General features: G+C 42.2%; 1 protein-coding gene across 1 annotated transcript in view; it reads left to right on the top strand.

Annotated features, from left to right (window-relative positions):
• Positions 1-21160, top strand: part of KCNQ1 (potassium voltage-gated channel subfamily Q member 1) — a 743603-nt gene extending 722443 nt beyond the window's left edge. Inside the window, exon 16 of the mRNA XM_069223021.1 lies at positions 19617-21160. Within this exon, the coding sequence (XP_069079122.1) occupies positions 19617-19811 (195 nt within the window). The 3' untranslated portion in view covers positions 19812-21160. The remainder of the gene's footprint in view (positions 1-19616) is intronic.
• Positions 21161-22292: the final 1132 nt, after the last annotated feature.

The following is a 22292-nucleotide window of genomic DNA, read 5'->3' as shown; positions in this document are numbered from 1 at the left end:
AGGCCGGTCAGGTGCAGAGGTCAAAGTGGTGCCCAAAACGCATAGGCTTCAATGGAGAAGGGGGTGCCCCGGTTCCAGTCTACCAGCAGGTAAGTACCCGCGTCTTCGGAGGGCAGACCAGGGGGGTTTTGTAGGGCACTGGGGGGGACACAAAAAGTACACCCTCAGCGGCACGGGGGCGGCCGGGTGCAGTGTGCAAACAGGCGTCGGGTTTGCAATGTAATCCAATGGGAGACCTAGGGGTCTCTTCAGCGATGCAGGCAAGGGAGGGGCTCCTCGAGGTAGCCACCACCTGGGCAAGGGAGAGGGCCACCTGGGGGTCGCTCCTGCACTGAAGGTCGGATCCTTCAGGTCCTGGGGGCTGCGTGTGCAGTGTCTTTACCAGGCGTCAGGTCTTTGAAGCAGGCAGTCGCGGTCAGGGGGAGCCTCGGGATTCCCTCTGCAGGCGTCGCTGTGGGGGCTCAGAGGGGTCAACTCTGGCTACTCACGGTCTCGCAGTCGCCGGGGAGTCCTCCCTGTAGTGTTTGTTCTCCACAAGTCGAGCCGGGGACGACGGGTGCAGAGTGCAAAGTCTCACGCTTCTGTCGGGAAATGTGTGTTCTTTCGAAGTTGCTTCTTTGTTGCAAAGTTGCAGTCTTTGTGGAGCCTAGCCGCTGTCCTCGGGAGTTCTTGGTCCTTTTAGATGCAGGGTAGTCCTCTGAGGCTTCAGAGGTCGCTGGACCCTGTGGAACGCGTCGCTGGAGCAGTTCTTTAGAAGTGGGGAGACAGGCCGGTAGAGCTGGGGCCAAAGCAGTTGGTGTCTCCGTCTTCTATGCAGGTTTTTCAGCTCAGCAGTCTTTCTTCGTCTTAGGTTGCCAGAATCTATCTTGCTGTGTTCTGGGAGCCCCTAAATACTCGATTTAGGTGTGTTTAGTTCTGGGGGGTTAGTAGCCAATGGCTACTAGCCCTGAGGGTGGCAACATCCCTCTTTGTGCCTCCTCCCTGAGGGGAGGGGGGCACATCCCTAATCCTATTGGGGGAATCCTCCATCTGCAAGATGGAGGATTTCTAAAAGTCAGAGGCACCTCAGCTCAGGACACCTTAGGGGCTGTCCTGACTGGCCAGTGACTCCTCCTTGTTTTTCTCATTATCTCCTCCGGCCTTGCCGCCAAAAGTGGGGCCGTGGCTGGAGGGGGCGGGCAACTCCACTAGCTGGAGTGCCCTGGGGTGCTGTAACAAAGGGGGTGAGCCTTTGAGGCTCACCGCCAGGTGTTACAGTTCCTGCAGGGGGAGGTGAGAAGCACCTCCACCCAGTACAGGCTTTGTTACTAGCCACAGAGTGACAAAGGCACTCTCCCCATGTGGCCAGCAACATGTCTGGTGTGTGGCAGGCTGCTAAAACTAGTCAGCCCACACTGGTAGTCGGTTAAGGTTTCAGGGGGCATCTCTAAGATGCCCCCTGGGGTGTATTTTACAATAAAATGTACACTGGCATCAGTGTGCATTTATTGTGCTGAGAAGTTTGATACCAAACTTCACAGTTTTCAGTGTAGCCATTATGGTGCTGTGGAGTTCGTGCATGACAGACTCCCAGACCATATACTCTTATGGCTACCCTGCACTTACAATGTCTAAGGTTTCGCTTAGACACTGTAGGAGCATAGTGCTCATGCACTTATGCCCTCACCTATGGTCTAGTGCACCCTGCCTTAGGGCTGTAAGGCCTGCTAGAGGGGTGACTTATCTATACCTATAGGCAGTGTGAGGTTGGCATGGCACCCTGAGGGGAGTGCCATGTCGATTTAGTCATTTTATCCCCACTAGCACACATAAGCTGGCAAGCAGTGTGTCTGTGCTGAGTGAGGGGTCCCCAGGGTGGCATAAGACATGCTTCAGCCCTTAGAGACCTTCCCTGGCACCAGAGCCCTTGGTACCAGGGGTACCAGTTACAAGGGACTTACCTGGATGCCAGGGTGTGCCAATTGTGGAAACAAAGGTACAGGTTAGGGAAAGAACACTGGTGCTGGGGCCTGGTTAGCAGGCCTCAGCACACTTTCAAATCATAAGTTGGCATCAGCAAAGGCAAAAAGTCAGGGGGTAACCATGCCAAGGAGGCATTTCCTTACACGGAGCACACCTAGCTGGTCAGTGTGTGGATCACATTTGAGAACACATACTAGATTTCACACAGGAAATAAGCTATTGGGTTAGTAGTTAGATGCCTCTTTCTACAACCCTTATTTAGTACGTCCATGATTGTTTTGGGGAGGATTGGCAATCAATACTTTTGCGCTCTTAGAGTTGTCTCAACTCACTTGCCCCGTTTATAGGTAAATCTGAACTCCAATACTTATTCTACTAAATACATTTTCTATTAACTATACAATGCTCATCTAGGAGACCTTGGACATAAAGGTGCTTCGATGTTCAGAAACTCGTGAGAACAGACTACATTGGCAAGAGGAGTGTTACTAAAAGGGCACTAGAGCACCACTACGGGGCAGTCAATGACAGTTCTCATAGCCCTAGGTGTAATGTGATCCACTCTCCTTCATTCAAGACACTGTGCCCAAACCTTTACATGCATTCTTTTATGATTTTTTCCCATTTAAAGCAGCTTTTGGTCATGTCTCAGCTCTTGCTGTACACATTTTTTCTGAGATGATGAAACCGAAATTGCTTCAATCAGCAATCACGCTATGCCAATGTTTTTAGCTGCTTTGAACCAAATATATGAAAAAACAGTTCAACACGTACTGTAGTGGCGCATTGAAGCCGTGATATTTGCCGTTTTTTTAGAAACAGTAGTGCAGTATGTATGTTTTTAATCTGTTTTATGTTGAACATTTCTGTGAAATCTTTGTGAAAATAAACCGGTAACTTGCATTTGTGTTTCCTGCTTACCACACTGCTAACAGCAGCAATAATGGACTCGCCCAGTGAGGCAGAAGAGGGACTCTGCAGATAAGGTTCCAATTAGCGCCCTCCCACCCCCAAAACCTCACTTTCTCACCGTGCTGCTGTGGAGTTTATCTTCTAAAAAACGTGGTCTGAAACTGACATCCAGGCTGCATACAACTTTGCTTTGAGTGTAAACAGCAGAACAGCGCTTTTTGAACTGCTTACCACAGTTCAATAAAGAAAAAACGTCAGTGCTGCATCTTATTTTGCATGCGCATTTTGGGATTGTAAAATTGTGAATACCTGCTTGGTGAGCAAGCATCATTAAATTTTTTTTAAAAAAGAATGGTTCAGTAACTGAGATTCCCAGGAAGCACCTGTCCAGAAATAGCTAACTTTTTCTGAGTGTTAACCCCGTTTTGCCTAATCCAGGCCCCTGTTCAAATGCTAATTTCTGAAACAGTTTAACAGATCTGCACCAAATAACAAAAAGCACATTTTCTGCTTAAAGTTCTAACTTTTTCCAAGTTTGGTTTATTTCTGTTCAGTAATTTTTTCAATATCGAAAACTTAAGTTCCCTATGGGAATTAACATAGTGAATTGCACTATGCCCCCATTTTTCTTGGCTCCTGCTTCACAGATCAGTGCAAAACCTTTCATGCAGGAGATGAGGTGGCTGAACTTTTTTTTGGAAAGTTTCATGCAGATTAATGTGTCCATTCCAAAGACCTTCAGAATTCTTGCTGTTTCATCTCACAAGAGGTCATCACACTTCACTGTCTGGCATATTTATTTGTGCAATGTCTCCTTTCATCATTTGCTCTTCTGACAGTTGAAACAGGAATATCAGCCCAAATTAATTTTCATTCAGGACCTCTTCAACTGCCGCCAAACAAAAATACATTTCAAGGTGGTGCCAAAAATAAGATCTTTAATAATTTTGCACCAATACAGCAGCAGTATAGAAAAGAAACGTTAACAGTCAGTCATTTTCAGTTGAACATAAGGCACTTACTTCAGTTGACAACTCTCGGACAAAGGAAATGAAAATGGAAGGATTGCATTTACTAACAAAATTGTATAACTGATATATAGAAAGAAAACCCCAAAGCCATGGAAAGCGGGATCGATTATTAACATGTGAATCCTCCTTTCTGCACATGTGAGACCCTCAGAGCAACAAATACGATTTCTACTAAAGTTGGAAGAGTTGGATCACACAAAGGATGCACAGACTCAAGGACACACTCACAGGGGGAAGACGACATGGGATAGGAGAGCTCAAGAGTAAAGAGGCAACATCCTCTCTCATGTGCAATGAAGCAGAAGTGCAGGCCCCAAATGCAGCGCTGCACTTGTGTTCAGGTGTGCGCAAGGGAATAGTATTGATATACAAAGGCTTTGACGTACGTCATGCACATGTAAATGGATCAGATTAGAGTTCTACGTCTAGTTAGGCCTAGAAATGTGAAGACCTACTATGCTGCTCCCAGTTTACAAGAGCCGTGGATTACATGGGGCCGGCTATCCTGGCAGGTGGCGCTTCTGTATTCATGCCTACATTGCATCTTTCTCTGCAGCTGCATTGTGCTGTTTCGGGGCAGAGGCGCTTGAAGTAGGGATGTGGGAGGAGCAGCAATATCCCCTAAGACAGTGGTCTCCAAACTTTTTAATGCCGTGCCCCCCGGTTCAAAAATAAAAATCATTGGGCCCCCCTTCAGAATTTTTCACAATTATTTGATAAAGATGGCAATGTTTAAATGCGTCTAGATCTATTTAAACATTGCAGTTAAGTACGGATACCTTTTTTTAAATGCAGTTAAATTCTTCTGCTTAAAACAAAGACCTGTTATCTGTCTAATACTTGTTTTGGCCAGAGTCTGGCGCCCCCCTGGGATCACTTGAGGCCCCCTGGGGGGGCCGCCCCCCAGTTTGAAGACCTCTGCCCTAAGATAACCTTGCACCAGTGGCGTTACAAAACTTGAGGGGGCACCCCTGCAAAGTACCTGGAGGGAGGCCCTGGAGCTCGGGGACCCCTGCACAGTGAGGGCTGCAGGGGCCTTTGTCACACCACTGCCTCGCACAGGTTCAGAAAAGCCAACAAGGAATGAAGGGGGTTATTCTAACTTTGGAGGAGGTGTTAATCCGTCCCAAAAGTGACGGAAAAGTGACGGATTTACCACCAGCCGTATTACGAGTCCATTATATCCTATGGAACTCGTAATACGGCTGGTGGTATATCCGTCACTTTACCGTCACTTTTGGGACGGATTAACACTCCTCCAAAGTTAGAATAACCCCCGAAGTGTCTTAAGATGTTTTTAATTGCCCATTTGCACTTAGTTCAAAGCAAAGGTCAATGTCAGGCAATGTCTGACGGCTGCTGCTTATTTAGCATTACGATTGGTGTTTACTTTTTCCTTCCTTGATTACTCACTGGTGCTATTATGTGGGAATTTCAGACCGTCTATAACACTTTGTATGCACGCAGAAGGGCGGGCACATATTTGGACATACAGAACTATCTTGAAGACATATATTTAGCTTGGATTTAGGGAAGAACTATAGTATACCAACTTGACATAATAGATTCTTATAAGAATCTATTCCAGCTATTAAGAGCCTAGCAGGGGGAAGGTCCCTGGCCCTGCCAACTTTTATCAAATATTCAAGGCACTATTGGTGCCAAGATTGGCAGATTTATACCAAGAAGCAGTGGACACCAGGACTGCCCCCGACCACCAGAGAGGAGGTTATTAGTGCCATTTAAACCCTTTATCCATAGACATTGGTGTTTGTGGAAGAATAGCTAAAGCCTAAAGTGTGGTAGCTTGTATTTAGATGAGAGACGCTTTGGTTAGAGATGAGTGATTCACATCTTGACATAGTGTGCATTATTGGTGTACATTTATGTACCAGCTCTTCTTGGTAAAGTAATAAAAATAGACATAAAATCAACATTCTTCGACATCCCATCTATTGTAACGTTTAAATCTACCTTGTTAATAAGAAATCACATGTGATGTTCATGCTTGTGCCTAGGTCGATATAGACTCTTTGGGTGAAATGTGTAAGGTGGTGAATATTTTAAGATCATTACTTCTGAAATCTAAATAAGCAGCAAGTCATGCCCGAGCTTTATCATGATCTTCGAAAAATATACGAGTTTAATCACCATAGTTACCCGTTCAACATAGATTTTGTGCTACAAAATGGGATTAGAAATGTAATTTACTGCCTTTTGCTGATACTGTTGACAGTATTATCCCACACATCATGTATTCGAAATTGCTGTTCTGGGTAGTATTCTGAGCACAGGGGCCTCTCCAGAAGTGAGCAATAGTGAGCGTGGGACAGCGCTCTGTTCACTTTGGTACTGACAGTGATTTAAACTGTATGTTTTCATAGGACACAACCTTGTGAAAACAGTTTTGTAAAAATTGACATTTATTTTAATTTAACTATTACCCTGTACTAGGATAATATCATATGTATTCTCCCTCTTGAAACACCCACAACAGAGGCTCAAAGAGGTGTGAGGTGTCAGCACATCCTTGTCATCCACCCAACTGAAAGTCCGATGAAAACATACAAAAGGATGGGCCTCACCTAAAGAGTTATCTTCACCTTGCACAAGCAGGCTTTGCAGTTCCACACCTTATTCTTTCCATATAACAACTGACAGTACCGCAGCATATCGAATCAGCAACCTCTTGCTAACAAAGGCTTCATTTATTTTTACACAACCCCTTTACCTCAGTGTCTAAATCTCCATCCACAGGAGTTCAGACAGTACACTACCATTGTCTGGAGAAGCTGCTCTGTCCCTCCATCTTGTGCCATATCAATCAAGAAGCATCCTAAGTGGACCCCATTGTGCTTTATAATTACTACTGTGAGCCATGATTGAGAATGACCATCAGAAGACATCCACTCCAGCATCTGCTGAAACGCTTTTCAATGACTGCATCCAGTTATGACTTTATGCTTCCAACCCCTGAGCTGATCAGCTCTCCTTGCTGAAATAGTGATCTAGTGTTGCAGACTGTTCATGTTATTCTTATGCCTATCAAATTACCGAATATAGCATTGCCTTCACATGCAGTTAATGATGTTTCTATTCAGTCTTGCATCCTCAAATTGCAATGCTGTTTCAAAAACAAATATGGCATGCAAATATTTCTTCAAAACCTCTAATTTCAAAGATCACAACCTCTCCTTTATGGAAAGTGTCCTCCTGCAACCTAACACTGTATAATCGTCAAGTATCTCATCTATTAATGCCCCTGTAAATCAACATGAACTCACTTCAGGGATAGTAAGTTCTAGATGAATACAATTACATATCCCCTTACCCCAGTAATAATCACCTCTAACTGCTATTCCTTTAATGTACCACAAAGAACTGTAGTGAATACATAGGATAGTTTGAGTTAACAGTATGAATTCCAATAACCAAAAGTAACAAATAACACTAGATTAACCACTAACCTTGGGTTCCAAAGCAGCATGCTGCCCAGTATAAAGCGTTGCAGGGCCTCGTCTGGGATAGTAAGCTATACATACTTGCAAAATACAAAACAATGACAAAAGATATACAGTTTATTAAACAGTCATTAAAACACGTACTACAGTGAAAGACACATTTTATTGTTACAATGAAGAAGATGGACAATTTCTACCATCAAGGTGCAAAGAAAGAGGTAGCATGGCAGCTATCATTACCTTGCCTTGTCTTTGGTGCACTTTGATGTGTCAACTTGCAAATAAAAATACACCCAAAGGTCTAATAGTTCAGAATATTGTAACTGCAAAAGACCAACAGATACAAGTACACCAAATGCTTCCTAAAGGTGGCGTCCTTTATGGAAACTCAACTGTCTCACTCAGTTACAATTTTGTGGGCCAGGTATTATATACTGTAGTGATAAAACAAAAATGCAATTAATTTGAAGAGGTTGGTCCATCTCTCCTTCCCACCACTCTCTTCTTAGAACTGGTGATTACCAGCAAAGTGGACTGTGGATTTAAAGAATACAATTAAAGGAGCCACAGAGATGATGAAATCCCAGTTTACCACTAACCATAAACTGTGCATCTATACCTCTCACTCCCTCAATTATCATACCACAATGTGATACAAAATCACACAATAAGTCTGCCACGGTTGACTTCCCCCATCAAATCAAAGACAACACCCTTCAAATTACACCGCACATGGTTAATGTGCCACATGTGTGTAAGCACCTCAGTGTCCTGCATAGGGGTCAGTACGTGCTGTCTAAATGTTACAATACAATAGAATTGACTGATTCCTATATTTTGTGTAATGATCACAAGGTCATTTGGCTTTAACAGCTGTCCATATTTCTGAGTGGCAACCTTTCCTTGTGTACGGGCTCGGAAGACTCTAACACTGTGAATGCAGTTGGACCTTCACTGAGATAGTAGCTGAGCCCACATTGGGAGATCCTTGAGTGCACACATTGAGGATCTTCAGTCGCCTAGGAAGGGGCTTCTGCCATCACTAAAAATGCTTCCATACGATCATTTAGTGCTGCAAAGTGTCCATCTCTCACAGGCCAACCCTATACAAAACAAATCAATGAAACTTTCAGCTGGGAGCGTAGCTTGAAACTTTTTTTTTCGGTACATGTGGCTGGTCCTTTTATTCGTGTAGTTGAAGCTTTCGTTTTGTGAATACTACTTATCTACTTATACAAAAAATTCTCTATTTGAATCACACTTTACACAAGTTCACATTTTCAAATTTGCTCTTGACTGAAACATACTCTGACACTCACCAGTGCTGCTTTACGTGAAATGTCGGTGTTATCACAAGAGTAGTGCAACCTAATTCTAATTGATCATAGCTATTTAAGATAACTTTCTTTATTCCAGCACTGTACACTATCCCTGCACTCTTCAAATGTAGAACATCCACTAATGACCATTGTAGGATGCACGAGTTTGGTAAATATGGTAAACATCCTCCACCTCTAGCACCCTAAACACACACGTTTTCTTCTGTCTTACTATTTGTTGCATCCACGTTCTCTTTCTAAGAAATCTAGCATTTAGTCTTAGCCTTGAAAAGCTTTCTCTTGCACAGGCTGACTATAAACATTGATTAGCAGTTTACTCTATTCCAGAGGTTTTAAAAACTGTTTCGTAATTACAAAAAGGCAAGTTATTTACTATGCTCAAGACCTTCAATTTATTTTTTATATTTTTTTTAAATTTAGCACTGTATGGAAGAGAAAGTGATATCACTTGATCACTTGTTTTCAGTGATTCGGAGTTTGTTTATTCATTTTGTTTTTGAGGTTCGTAATGTACGTGCTGTAGCACTACAGTTTCCGCTACACCTAAAGCCAGAATGCGGAAATACAACCAAACATCCTGGGGCCACAACATCAAGAGCTGCTGCTCTGGCTCAGTTCAAAGTTAGGTGCCTGGGGTTTTTAGGTCGACCTGTTGTAAGTATTCTGTGGGTTATTAACCACGCCCACCTCACGCCCATCACTTTCGCTCGTTTGTGGCCTTGCTTTTCAAAAATAACTTGCTGTAATTGGTAAATACTGTACGTTTGTCCCGCTTTAGGGCGGTTTTGTTACCGCCTTGCAGACGGACGCTGTTACATGGATCATGCACAATTACCAATATGTAAAACAAAAAAAGGGGAGCAAACTACTTTTTTTTTGTGTCTCTCTCCTTCACGCTCATGCTCATGATGGCCATGGAGGTTTGAAGTTTCATACAGCGCAAACTCAATCGATGGTATTGGTATGGTATTTGTCTCTCCTTCGCGCTTCGTTGTGGCCATGCCACTTTGAAGTTTCATAGAGTGTGAACTTGTTTCAGAATGCATGCCTTGGTGAGCTTCCCGCACCTGACATGGGACAGATTGGTTCTCTGAAGTGCTTGCTTTCTCACGAACAGATCATTTCTTCTAGTCGTCCATGGAATAACCATTTCCCATCCTGAAACGATAACCGAGCCCTCCCTTCGAGGCAGGGCAGATGTGGGCGTGAATCAAGCCATTGTAGTTTTTCTATGACAAAAAGTAATCCTTTACCAGTACGAATGGGCACGCCGCCCTACGAAATATAAACAGCATTCTTGTTAATTAACGGGCAGCTTGATTTAAGGACTCTCTGGGAGCCCTCTCTTATCTACTATTGTAACAATGTTTCAAAAATGAACGCCGAGTTTGTGCATGTGTAGTTTGAGCATGGCCGTTTCATGTAGGGTTTGCTGTCAGGCCACAGGGGCTTCAGCTTTCTTTATTTTTGTGATACGGTGGCTAAAAACAACCATACAACACTTGTCATATAACAATCTGTAGGAGCGTCTGTGGAATGGAAGCTAGCAGAACCTGAGATGTTTTGCTTAGCTGGAGGAGATATTTTTAGTATGGAGCATAGACTAAATAAAGGTATGTGTACTTTGTGGGAGATATGCATGTTCGTTCATTTTATTTTTAAATCCATTTATCAGAAATACTTAAGCTGTCTGGTGTACAGTGCTCCTCAAAAAGTCGTGAAATGTTGACAAACAGAAATTACGTAATACAAGATGTAGTGTCATCTTTTTGCAGACTACTCTGGAGACAAAATTAGACCCTTGCAATGTTGTGGTCCTAATTTGAAATACAGACAAAACGTTTCTGGTGAGGGATACACTGTTTAATGCTACACTAAGCTCTGCACGATAACTCTATTTGTAAGAAACAGACTTAAGAAGTTAGTTTTGTATTTAAGTACTTTGCAAATAAATTCAGTAACATTATTTCTGAAAAACATTAACCACTATATTAGATATTTAAATGTTTGTCAGAGTTTAATTTGATGGGTACTGGTGAGCTTATTCTGATAGTGAGCACTGCACAAAAAGATGAGTTGTACAGTTGGCCGCATGAGCCACAAGCAAAGGTGTTCTTCAAAGCATTGAAGCCATTTTGACTTGACAAATGAAAATGCTGTTCTTATGTTTGAAAATAGCACATGCTCAAACTCCCTTGTGGTTATTGTGTATGATAGGGAATGTTTAATTTAATGGTGCACACTGTGTAGTTTTCTACACACTTATGAGCTATATGCTAACATAGAGCATAATGCTTGGATTTGTATGTCATTTTCATTTGGATTTGTATGTCGAGTTAAGTCATCGATTATGTCCTATCAGATGGTTCTAGCACAGCTCCACTAACCCCTCTGACCCATTAAAGTCCACTCTTTCTGTCTAGGGCATTTCAAGGTCCCCACACTAGGTTGGGGGGGACCCCAAAGTAATAACACATCCCACCAGTCAGTGCTTTTTAAATTCTCTTCAGTTGGATCATTTGTTTTACAGCTGGGAGTAGTTTTAGTTTTAGGGGCCTTGTTTGTAATATTATTCTGCTAGGCCTAAAAATGTGTAATGCACTACGCCCTCTAGAGGCTAAATATATGCCTACTCTGCATTACATTCTTCTATTCTGTTTTCATGTGGTTAAGGGGCTGACTAAACGATTACATGACCATGTTTCTTACAAATGTTATTTTTCATAGTGTTGCCGTCTAGGAGATGTTCTGAGCATTGCATTCAAGATACTTCAGTATTCACTGCACTCAGAAATTTGCCCCATAATGCTTTGTCAGGCATTCCTTTTACAAAACATTTTTGCCCATAACTCACCGCATGATGCGCTCTTTCTGTTTAGGTCAACTCTGAGTCCAAACACTGGGTTGGGGGAACCCCAAAATAATAACTTTAAAAAATAATAATAATTGCAATGTTTTAATTTTTGCTGCAGATACAGGAAGAAGGTAAATGGAAGTGCTTTAGTTATATGCAGAGCCCACTGGAATTATGTGGCAAAGAGGACCGAATTATGTGGCAGGGCTGACTAATGTATGTGTCAAGAAAAGTCCAGTTATGTATTTACCATGCCAATAGCTCTAACTCAAGGAAATGCGAGACCTATTGCATTGCAAATGCTTGTTTGTGTTTGCAGTGTCTGCTGCATGTGCATTTAACTCTGAATTTCTCCAAGTTTATGCAAGAACTTTAGATAGCAAAGCTCGGAAACCTGCTACAAGGGGCATTTGTCAAGGCAGGACATTGAGAAGTTGTGTTTAGTTGCCTTCTTGATTGCTCAAAGAAAGGGAAATTCCTGCCAGTAGCAATGGTGCCACCCTGCACTGAATAGTGTACATTAAAGTCCTTCTGACAAGCAAACTCCATGCAAAGAACTCAAGAAATAATCATAGAAATATTAGGAGCAAAACACTGGGACAATAATGGAAACAAGGGACAATAAACAATATGAAAAATAGGTAACAAATTAGTTGAAATGCATCCGTCAATTGAAAATGGCACTTAAAAAATAAGGCTAACAGAAGATAATCTCACAGGAAGAACTGAACAACATTTTGGATTGGGAACTGTTGTTGACATTCTATGGTCAACCCACAATCTTGGATATAGCTATTATATGAGGCTTAACCATGTCTCCTTTTTTCAATTTCTGCAATTCAGGATGTTTACCAGGTAGTCTAAGAAGAAGCCCAAGTGTAACATCCTTCTGTCAATGTGATGTTCAGTGACTTGGGCACAGGCCTGCATGCCTGGTGCTCCAACTAGTACTCAAACCTTCCCTCTAGGCAGCTGCAAATAAGAAAACACTAGAACGCATCAAAGCCATGGTTACCCACCACAACACCGGGTGTGACCTTCAAGTACACCTTATGCATCAATACGAGCTGTTCCTCTTCCTCCTTGGCTCATGCACAGCTTCTGAGTTTGGCTTCATTATCAGCAGGCCTAAAACCATTGTCTAGTGGATGCTCCAGGGCAGATGCCTGTCTAAATAGATTAAATCTTAGCAGGTGAATTCCTAACCGATACAGGGACATACTTTGCCCAAGGGTAGGAATAAATTGCAAATAGAGACTTCTAGCTGCAGATTCCTTACCTTAGAATATTCCCCAGGCATCAGACTGGATCTGGAAACTTTTTGAACAGTACCTCTACGTGCCAGAAGAGATGTGTGCAGTGCCTATATGGGTGACATCCCAGTGCGCTGACATTCTTTTCTTTCCTTGACATCAGCTCAGATCCAGAGAGTGCTACCTCTGTCCACTTTTTGTACAACTTTGTTCAACGTTTTGTGGAGGCCTTTTAAGAATTTGTCCACCAGTGTGTTAGGGATGCCCCCCTAAAAAAGGACGGATTTAAACCCTGTAGTTTCTTTCACAGACATCAAAGGTGTTCAAGGAGTGTACCTTGAAGCTTGGGGTGTTGCCAGATGCTGGTCTCCTCCATGATGTTCCAGATCCTGGTCATGAGGAAGGTCCCAGGCCCATTTGCATAGCCATTGAAGGGGCTCGTCATCATGCTCAAAGCTGGCAGGTAAGCCCAAAAGAAATCCAGGAAGTCCAAGTGCTCTTCAGTTTTGGTGTTCCAGTCCATGTCATCGTACGAGGTGCAGGTTAGATGTCACTCTAGGACCCGCTCATGTGGAGCCTGCTTCTGAGTCCAATCTGTGCCTCCCTGAGTTTGCTGGAGCGACCCCTGCCCATCTCCATGAATTTTGGGTGTACTGACCCTTTGGAGTGCCTTCCAGTCTTATGGGTTTGGTGGATGCCCCACTGGATTTCTACCAGCTTGCCCCTGCTTGCCACCAGTTGGGCCCCCTGGGTCCACATCTGGATCTGGAATGGCTCTGATCACACAACTGCAACTTTCCTGGAGCCCGTTCCAGAAATGCCATTCCAGGTGCTGCCAATTCACCCATGGTAGTGCTGACCCCATCATCATACCTGACTTATACATTTTCTCTCTTACCATCACGGGCACACTGAGGAGGGAAGGATCCAAAATCAGCTGCTGTGCTGTCAGTCAATGATATCAGACAAGTGGGTACATCATATTTTTCAGCTGGTTACTCCATCACATTTTTGGAACCCTGTCACCCTCCCCAACCAGCTGATGGAGGACCACCTTTCCCTGCTCCATCAAGAAGGACAGGCTCTTTCGTCCGAAGTAGCCATCCAGAAGGTGCCGGCATCAGGAGGAGGTTGTGGTCGATATTCCCATTACTTTCTGGTTCCAAAGATGGACGGAGGCGTACACCCTATTTTAGATCCGCGCCCTCTTAACTTCTTCATGAAGAAGGAGAAATTCAAAATACTCATGTTAGCTCAATTTCTGTCTGCCCTGGATCCTAGAGACTGGACCGTCGCACTGGCCTTGCAGGACATCTACTTCCATATCCCTGTCCTGCCTGCCCATAGGCATTACCTACAGTTGACAGAGGGCGACAAGTATTTTCAATTTGCTGTGCTGCTTTTAGGCCTCACCAATGACCCTCGGGTGTTGACCAATGTGATGGCTTTGGTTGGAGCACATTTGCAGAGGTCAGTGGTTCCAGTTTTCCCCACATCGATGATTGACAGTTGAAAGTAGGCTCACCCTAGGCAGTCGTCTCCCTCTTCCAGACTACAGGAGACCACCTTCATTTGCTGGGGTTCACTGGCAACATGCCGAAGTCACACCTGACTCCCTCTCATACACTGCCTTTTATCTGAGCTATTCTTGCAGTTTTGCACCTAGCGGCGAGTCTAGGATATATAGGCTATGATTCCGATGTTTCAGGCTCTAGTCTGGATCTCTGTGAGACTGACTCTGAGGCTGCTAGGATTCATGGCCTCCTCCATCCTGCAGGCAAAAGATGCCTGCTGGCATATGCCGGCTATGCAGTGGTACCTGAAGTCACAGTGGGTGCAGCATCAGAGGAATCTCTCAGACCTGGGACAGATATTAGAGGGGACTGCAAAAGATTTGCAGTGGTGAATGACGAACACCTATTGGGTCAGTAGTAGAACCCTCTTCCTTCCCCACTCAAAGCTGACTGTAGTGACCGATGCGTCTCTCCAGGGTTAGGGTCACCATGCAGGATAGGTCAGAGGACACTGGTCTATGCAGTAGTCTCAGCGCCACATCAACCAGCGGGAGCTGAGTGATTCACCTGGCATTGAAAGCCTTTCTTTCTTGTATCAAGGGAAGGCTTGTTCTGGTGTTCATAAAGAAAACCTCCACAATTTGGTATTGCTTCAAAGAGAGCAGGCTGGTGCCGTGGACCCTGTGTCAAAAGTTCCTGTCTCTCTGAATATGGTGAAATGTTAGGATATATTCCTGGTGATTCAACAACTGGCAGGCTGTCTGAATTTCAGATTGGACTAACTCAGCCATTGATGTCTAGCAGAGCACAAATGGCATCTCCATCCAGAGGTGGTGCAAGGTCTCTTCAATGACAAGGGAGAACCTTGGTTAGAATATTCGCCACCACCAAGAACAAGCAGTGTGAGCACTTCTGCATGTTAGAATTTCCAAGGCGACACTCACACTTTTCATCTCGAGTGGAGCTCATGCCTCCTGTGCACCTTTCCACCAATAACACTCCTGCTCAGAGTTCTCAGGAAGATCAGGAACGAACAGACCCGAATCATTCTTGTTGCACTGAATTGGGCACAGAGAGTATGGTATCCCGAACTCCTGAGCATGAGCATTGGTCCTCCAATTTGCCCTTTGGAAAGTGCTACTGCCACAGCAACATGGTAGGGTCCTGCACCCAAACCTGTGCATGATCCGCTTTCATGCAAGGAGATTGAGCAGCAGCATTTGACAATTTTTTACCTCCTTATAAAAGTTTGTGATGTCATTCTGGTAGCCAGACAAATTTGTGGCTTGGTGTGCTTAAGGAAATGTTGTTCCCCTTTTTGCACCTTTATCTGAGTATTTGCTGATGTTCTCTACTATCCCAGCAAGGTTTTGTTTTGGGCACAGTTAAATGGTATCTTTCGGCCTTATAGACATTCTTGTAGTTGCTGGATCAATCGTCCCTGTGTACGTCTCCTGTTGTGACAGATTTCCTAAAAAGGCTACATCATATGTTCTCTTCAAAACCCTTTATTATGCCCCAATGGGACTCTGATATTGATATTCTTGATGCACTTGCCCTTCTGAACCAATGCACAACAGTCCTTTACACCTTTAGACCATCAAAACTGTCTTTCTAGTGGCCATCAAATTGGCCAGGAGGGTTAGCAAACTGCAGGTGCTATCCATGCACATTCCATACATCACATTCTTTCTAGACAAACTGGTTCTGAGAACACATGCTACTTGCCTGCCAAGAGTGATGACACCCTTCCATGTCAGCCAGACCATTACACTGCAGACCTTCTTTGTGCCACATTACCCTTCCAAAGAGTAGGTTGAGACTCTTTCACTAGGACCCAAAAAGAATGTTATCATGCTACAGTGATTGTACTAAGGAACACTGCGCGGACAATCAACTCTTCATTGAGTTCGCCAAAGGAAACAAAGGAAAGCCATGCAAAAACAGACCATCTCAAGATGAATTGTACTCTGCACTAAAATCTGCTATGCACCAGTCAAGAAGCAGGCTTGCGGGCTTACTCCATTAGAGCCAAGGCTGTAACCACTGCATCAGCTTGCGGAGTCTCTATCCTGGACATCTGTCACACTCTGACATGGACGTCTCTGCATACGTTCAATAAGCATCACTGCCTGGTCAGTTAATTTTTTTTTGCCCATCTGATCCTACAGAACTTCCTGGTCCAAATCTGCTTGCAGACCCACCTCTGGAGAGGGACTGCTTGGGTATCTACTTGAAGGTAAGGAATCTGTGGCTAGAAGTCTCTATCAAATTAACAAGTTACCTACCTTTGCACACACCTTATCTGGTAGAGGCTATATTCCAGTCACAGATTCCTTACCGACCCAACCATCCTTCCCGCTCTTCAACCGGGTTTCTTCATTAGGGTGTCCGCTATGAGGTCATTTGTGTCTAAACACTTGTGCATTAGACTTTGTGGCTTCTTGCTTGTAGTGAGGAAATGTTGTGAAAAGTAACTGTGTCAGAGTGTTGGGGTGACGCCAGTATAGGCACCGTGCATGTCACTTAAGGCGTGGATGAAGCCAACAGAGAGTCGATGGACACCACCTACTGCAGCATAGACGTATTGCTCGGAAAAGTCCAGATCCAGTCTGACACATGGGGACCATTCTGAAGTAAGAAATCTGTGGCAGAATAGTGTCTACCAGATAAGGCATTACCAAAGACAAGTAGCTTGTTCTTTCGTGGGTTGGAACTCTCAAGATCTAGAAAGGGGGGGAGGGGTTTCACCACTAGAAAATATTTTCCTTTAGAGAAAAAAAAAACTCTCGAAAGTCAAAATACAAAGTAATTATTAAGTATTTTTCATTTCTCAATACAAAACTGCTACATTTATGGATCTCTCTGTAAATTCCCAAAAAGTCAGATGTTGCCAAAAAAAAAAAAAATGCACCAGTCCACCAAAGTGTATTTCTGATCTTTTTAACTGTCTGGTAGCATGACAAACACAAAGTAGTATTCATGTGGCCAGACCTGTTAATTAATCCATGATCTTTTCTGCCAGACCTGTTTGCTGTGAGAGCGATGAATTTTTATTTTCCTTACAATCTGTACTTGAAATTGCTTAGAAATGCACAGCACAAAAAACTATACAGAAACTCAGGTGCAGCTGTATTTTACATTTTTGGGAGAATATTAATATTGAAGCTTGGTTGGCACATCAGAGATTACCTGAGGCACAGCATGTGTTTTGATATACTGGCTATTGTCATAGCCACTGATTGCTGTATGTGGAGTATCTGAGGCATATCCTGGACGATGACTGCGATGTGGGTGGTACCCGAGACACATTAGCACTGTCTGTTATGTGGAGATTGCTGGTGGGGGAACGGGAGGCACTGATTGGCAGGTGAGGCTCGTCATAAGCATTGATTATGTAGGTTGGACTGCTTGGGGCACACAGTGGACACTGGCTGTCACCGGAGGGATCTCTGTGCTCACTATCTTGGGGTATCTAAGGAACATCATGATATTTAATAGAATACAATACATGAGGCTGATGATGGCAGTGATTTAAATATTAGGATACCTAAGCATATGATGCCAGTGGATAGTATATATTAGGACTTATGAGGAAATGATATTAATCACTGGTATAATGAAAACAGCAAGTATATATTTGTGATAAGAGTTCATTTGCAAACACATGAGAATCTTTGTATATTTTAAGAGAATACAAGCTGATGCTTGGGGAAAAAATGGGTTTGTTTCTAGAAAATGGTAATAGTATTTGGCGCATTATTTTTAAAATGGACAAGTCTATAGTTTCGAACAAAAGGAGTACACTTACAAAATATTTTGAGTTTCACAACTCACATGGAATCATTACTCATGTGGGGTGTTCTTTAATAATGTCTGAATCCACATCTGCCTCTGGCAAGAAAAAGTGCAGTGAGGATGTGAAAACAGCTTAGGAGGAAATATATAAAGAAAGGTTTACGCTCACTTGGCTAATATATTTGTGCTTAAAGCTGTCTACAAGTGAGGTGTAAATATAATTAAATTATTTCATAAGGAGTTGCTAGATTAAGATACATTAGCTCAGTTTCCAGTGTTGGATGCTCATTATAGGACAAGATAGGGATAGATTTTTAACAGATTAAAGAAATAAAATATGTATATGGCATGGAGATGCATAATTTTTCAAATTATAAATTGGAGAAGACGATATTCCTGAGCTTGTCATGAATGTTGTTTTGATTTAAACATGATCAGAAGAAACATAACATATTTTGTTTGTGTCCTCATGAGGGTAGAGCACATCTCTTTAACCACCAAAAGCTGTGACCATGTTTTCTGATTGTCAAATGGGAGGATAACATACGATGAATGTGCTTAATAATGATCTTTTTTCGATTAAATTGTATAGAATCTATGATAATCATGAATCAATAATATAGGATGTTGTTAATTATTTTGAGGAGTGTGGTTTCTAAAGTGACTGTAATTTACTTTTAGTTGTTTTTAGAATGATATGTTTCATACATTGCAAAACATATATGTGCCTGTCTAGTCACAGTATGTTTTATAAGCATTGCACATCTTGGTTTATGGTTACAATTGTAGAAATTTAAGTTTAGACAAGGAGAAATGTACTTTTACTGGTCATTTGGAATCGTTTCATTAACAATGGTGATCAATTTTAATGGCCTGATTATTATTAATATATATACCTGTTGTCTTAACTTTTTGAATCAGTCGAGGCTGCTGTTGGAGCTTAAATTCTATCAAACTCAATGTATAGCTTTACTGTGTGAGACATCTAAGAAGATTCTCAGACATTTTATGTGAAAAAAGAGAAAGAGAAAGTTAGAAGTAAGGGGGTATTCCTTATAATTCTTAAAAATTTACAAGGGCTAAATCCCAGAGCACCATCTGAGGTAGTCCATCTTGCCTGATACAATGTGTGTACAAATTCACACCTACATGTTTGTATACACTCACCCATGCTAGTCTCTTACCAAAGTGGACTATTTTAGTCTTTGAGGGTTCAGTGATTATGCTGTTGACTGTTAAATATCATGTGGTGGAGCATTACATGCAATATGGTAATATAAATAACAGTGAGATTTGGATAATTAGAGGACACCACAAATGCAAGGTTTACACATTATGTCTGGAGGCTTCCCACTTGTCACATGGAAATGTGTGACTGAAATAAACTTCAGAAGAAATTCGCCAAAGTTAGATGGTGATTTCAAGTTTGTTATAGGCTTGATGTTGTCCCCATCAGCATATCAGATTATACAAATGTTGATATCTTTGCAGGTGACCCAAATGGACCAGAAGCTTAACCTCATCACAGACATGCTTCACCATCTAATGGCAAACCAAGAGGGTCAGAGCGGCAGGCCAGCACAAAGGGGCAATGCAGTGAACTCTGAATTATTCCTTCCAAACAACACTCTGCCCACCTACGAACAACTGAGTTCCCCCCTGCGGATACATGACAATGTTTCTTGATGCAGTGGGCACATGCTGTTGAAGTATTTAACCAAAGTGAAGGTTGTGGTGGGTGACGTGGTTTCTTTGAAAACCAAAGAGTGCATTACATTGGAAGAATAAAAAGACTTGTACTCAAATGTCATGGGCCTCAAAGAAAACATTCTTAACTGAATGATTGAAATGAACAGAGATCAAAGAAGGACATTAACTCCATCTTTTCAGGGCATGGGTGCTATTAAGTTCTTAGTTTTGCTGGTGATGTAAGTAATCTGCATTAAAAGACCAAATATATTTTGTGTTTCGCAGGTATGTGTATGGAGAAACTAAACATGCATGAATTTGAGGAATTTATGATTTTCTTTTGAAAGAATACTTGAAATGTGAGATTAATGTAGGTATTCTGTGTTGGAACTGACTGACAGAACTTTAGTTTTAGAAGTTAGATGCACAAATATTGAAGTAATGTATGTTAACGTTATTTTTCAGAACGTAATCTGTGTGTTTTGGGTAGCTGCTACATACACTTAACCACATATTGAAGGGGCATATAGTTTTGCCAAAAACAAGTTCATTACTACAGAGTATGCCAATTGGGCAGGCACATTTTGCCAAGTAGAAGGAGCAATGCTAAATCTTTATATTTATCAACATGAAACTGGAAATTACTCAAAGAAATTATTTTTAACAAAGGTGAACAACGTTTATACAAGGTGTCTTGCTAATAGTTGTGTGCTCTAATATATGCAAACTAAACTCAAGTGTATACCAAAGTTATATGGAATTTTGAAAACAATAGGTATATTTGAAGAGAAATTTCTCATGGAATAATACTTTGCTGATGTCAAATATTTCAATATAATATTTATGCCAGCCACATTAATTGTCAGGGATAGTGGGGTGACTAGTTTTTTTTTACACCTGTAGTGCTAAATAAAATAAAAAGCGTATAATTTTATTCATTTAGATTTAGTTTAGAAGTTGACTTCCAAATCTGTTGTGCAATATTCACTAAGTCGCAATATCAATTCAAAGATGACTTCACCATCCACTTTATATTTCTTGCATTTCTTTCACAATGAAAAAGTCAAATTATATAGTGTGTGGGCACATCAAACTGAGGATACAAGGAATGTTTCAGATGTATTTTTTTATTTTGTGCTTCTTTTAAATTTAAATTTTTACAGATCTCAAATGATTTTAACTGACTCCGCATTCTACTGTAAAACAAAACATGTGACCTTATAGATGTATTAATTCTACCTGGTCATGACAAAACCCTTCTGACAGTGTAGAAGTATACTTGTATCACGGGACAACGGGCATTTCTGTATGTTTTATAGGAATAAATATCAAGTTGAATTTTTCTATTGAAGTTCACTGTGGTATTTCAAGTCGAAAATGGGTTGTCCAAATTTTGTTTCCTAATACATCTTTACAGCATTTCATTCTCCTGATATGAATTCATTGTCTTTAGTTCCTAGAATGTAGTTTTTGTCCCCTCATTCCAGTACATATTTAAGCTACTAGACCTTTTGTATACTAATATAAACTTACATAATTTTGTTTATATATTCCTTATTGGTTTCCCTGAGGATTCCTGAACGTACAGTGATTAAAGTGCTTACATGATATTAGCTCTCACAAGAAACTAGAATTCGTGCTCTAAGATAATTATAACTCGCACCCCCACCATGCACAGTTTTTTTATCAATAATTTTATTGCAAATGTTGCAGCTATATCAATGAGTTTATTGAAGATGCCATGACTGGTGTAATATGTGGGTTAATAAGCAGTGCATGGCGACAGCGTGACTCATAATTACCTTAGAGCACAAATTCTAGTTTCTTGAGATAAGCAGAACTATAACTGCTGAATTTCTATGGTTTTGTGTGTGTAAAATCTGAACCTAACCATAATGTTCCTGTAACTTTCTGTTTTCGTGAATTTCTGTTTTTCTTTTAAATGTAAAGCGATATTTAATTACCATGTGTTAATCCAACCACCTCAGCACATGGCCTTCAGTTGTGCATAGTGGGTGGTTGCCGCAGGGCCTGTCCAGCAGCAAGACCCCATATGCATCTAGCCCCATGCTGTGGTTCTGTGAGTGGCTGTGTGAGTGGCTGTATGGATGTGTGAGTGGGTATGTGAGTAGTTGCGTGGGTGTGTGAGTGGTTGTCTAGGTCTGTGAGTGGGTGCGCAAGTGGATTGTGGGTGTGTGAGTGGGTGTGAAAGTGGCTGTAAGGGTGTGAGTGGGTGTGTGAGAGTGGCTGTGGGTGTGTGACTGGGTTTGGTAGTGGTTTGTGGGTCTGTGAGTGGGTGTGTGAATGGCTGTGTGGGTCTGGGAGAGGGTGTGTGAGTAGTTTTGTGGGTCTGTCAGTGGGTGTGTGAGTGGCTGTATGGGTGAATTAGTGGATATGTGAGTGTAAGTGGGTGTGTGAGTGGTTGGGTGGGTCTGTGTCTGAGTGTGGTAGTGGTTTTGTGGGTCTGTCGGTTGGTGT

Source organism: Pleurodeles waltl, chromosome 3_1 (assembly GCF_031143425.1).
Source record: "Pleurodeles waltl isolate 20211129_DDA chromosome 3_1, aPleWal1.hap1.20221129, whole genome shotgun sequence".
NCBI lineage: Eukaryota > Metazoa > Chordata > Amphibia > Caudata > Salamandridae > Pleurodeles > Pleurodeles waltl.
Note: the sequence above shows the minus strand (reverse complement) of the source record. Positions and strands in the feature narration are given on the sequence as shown.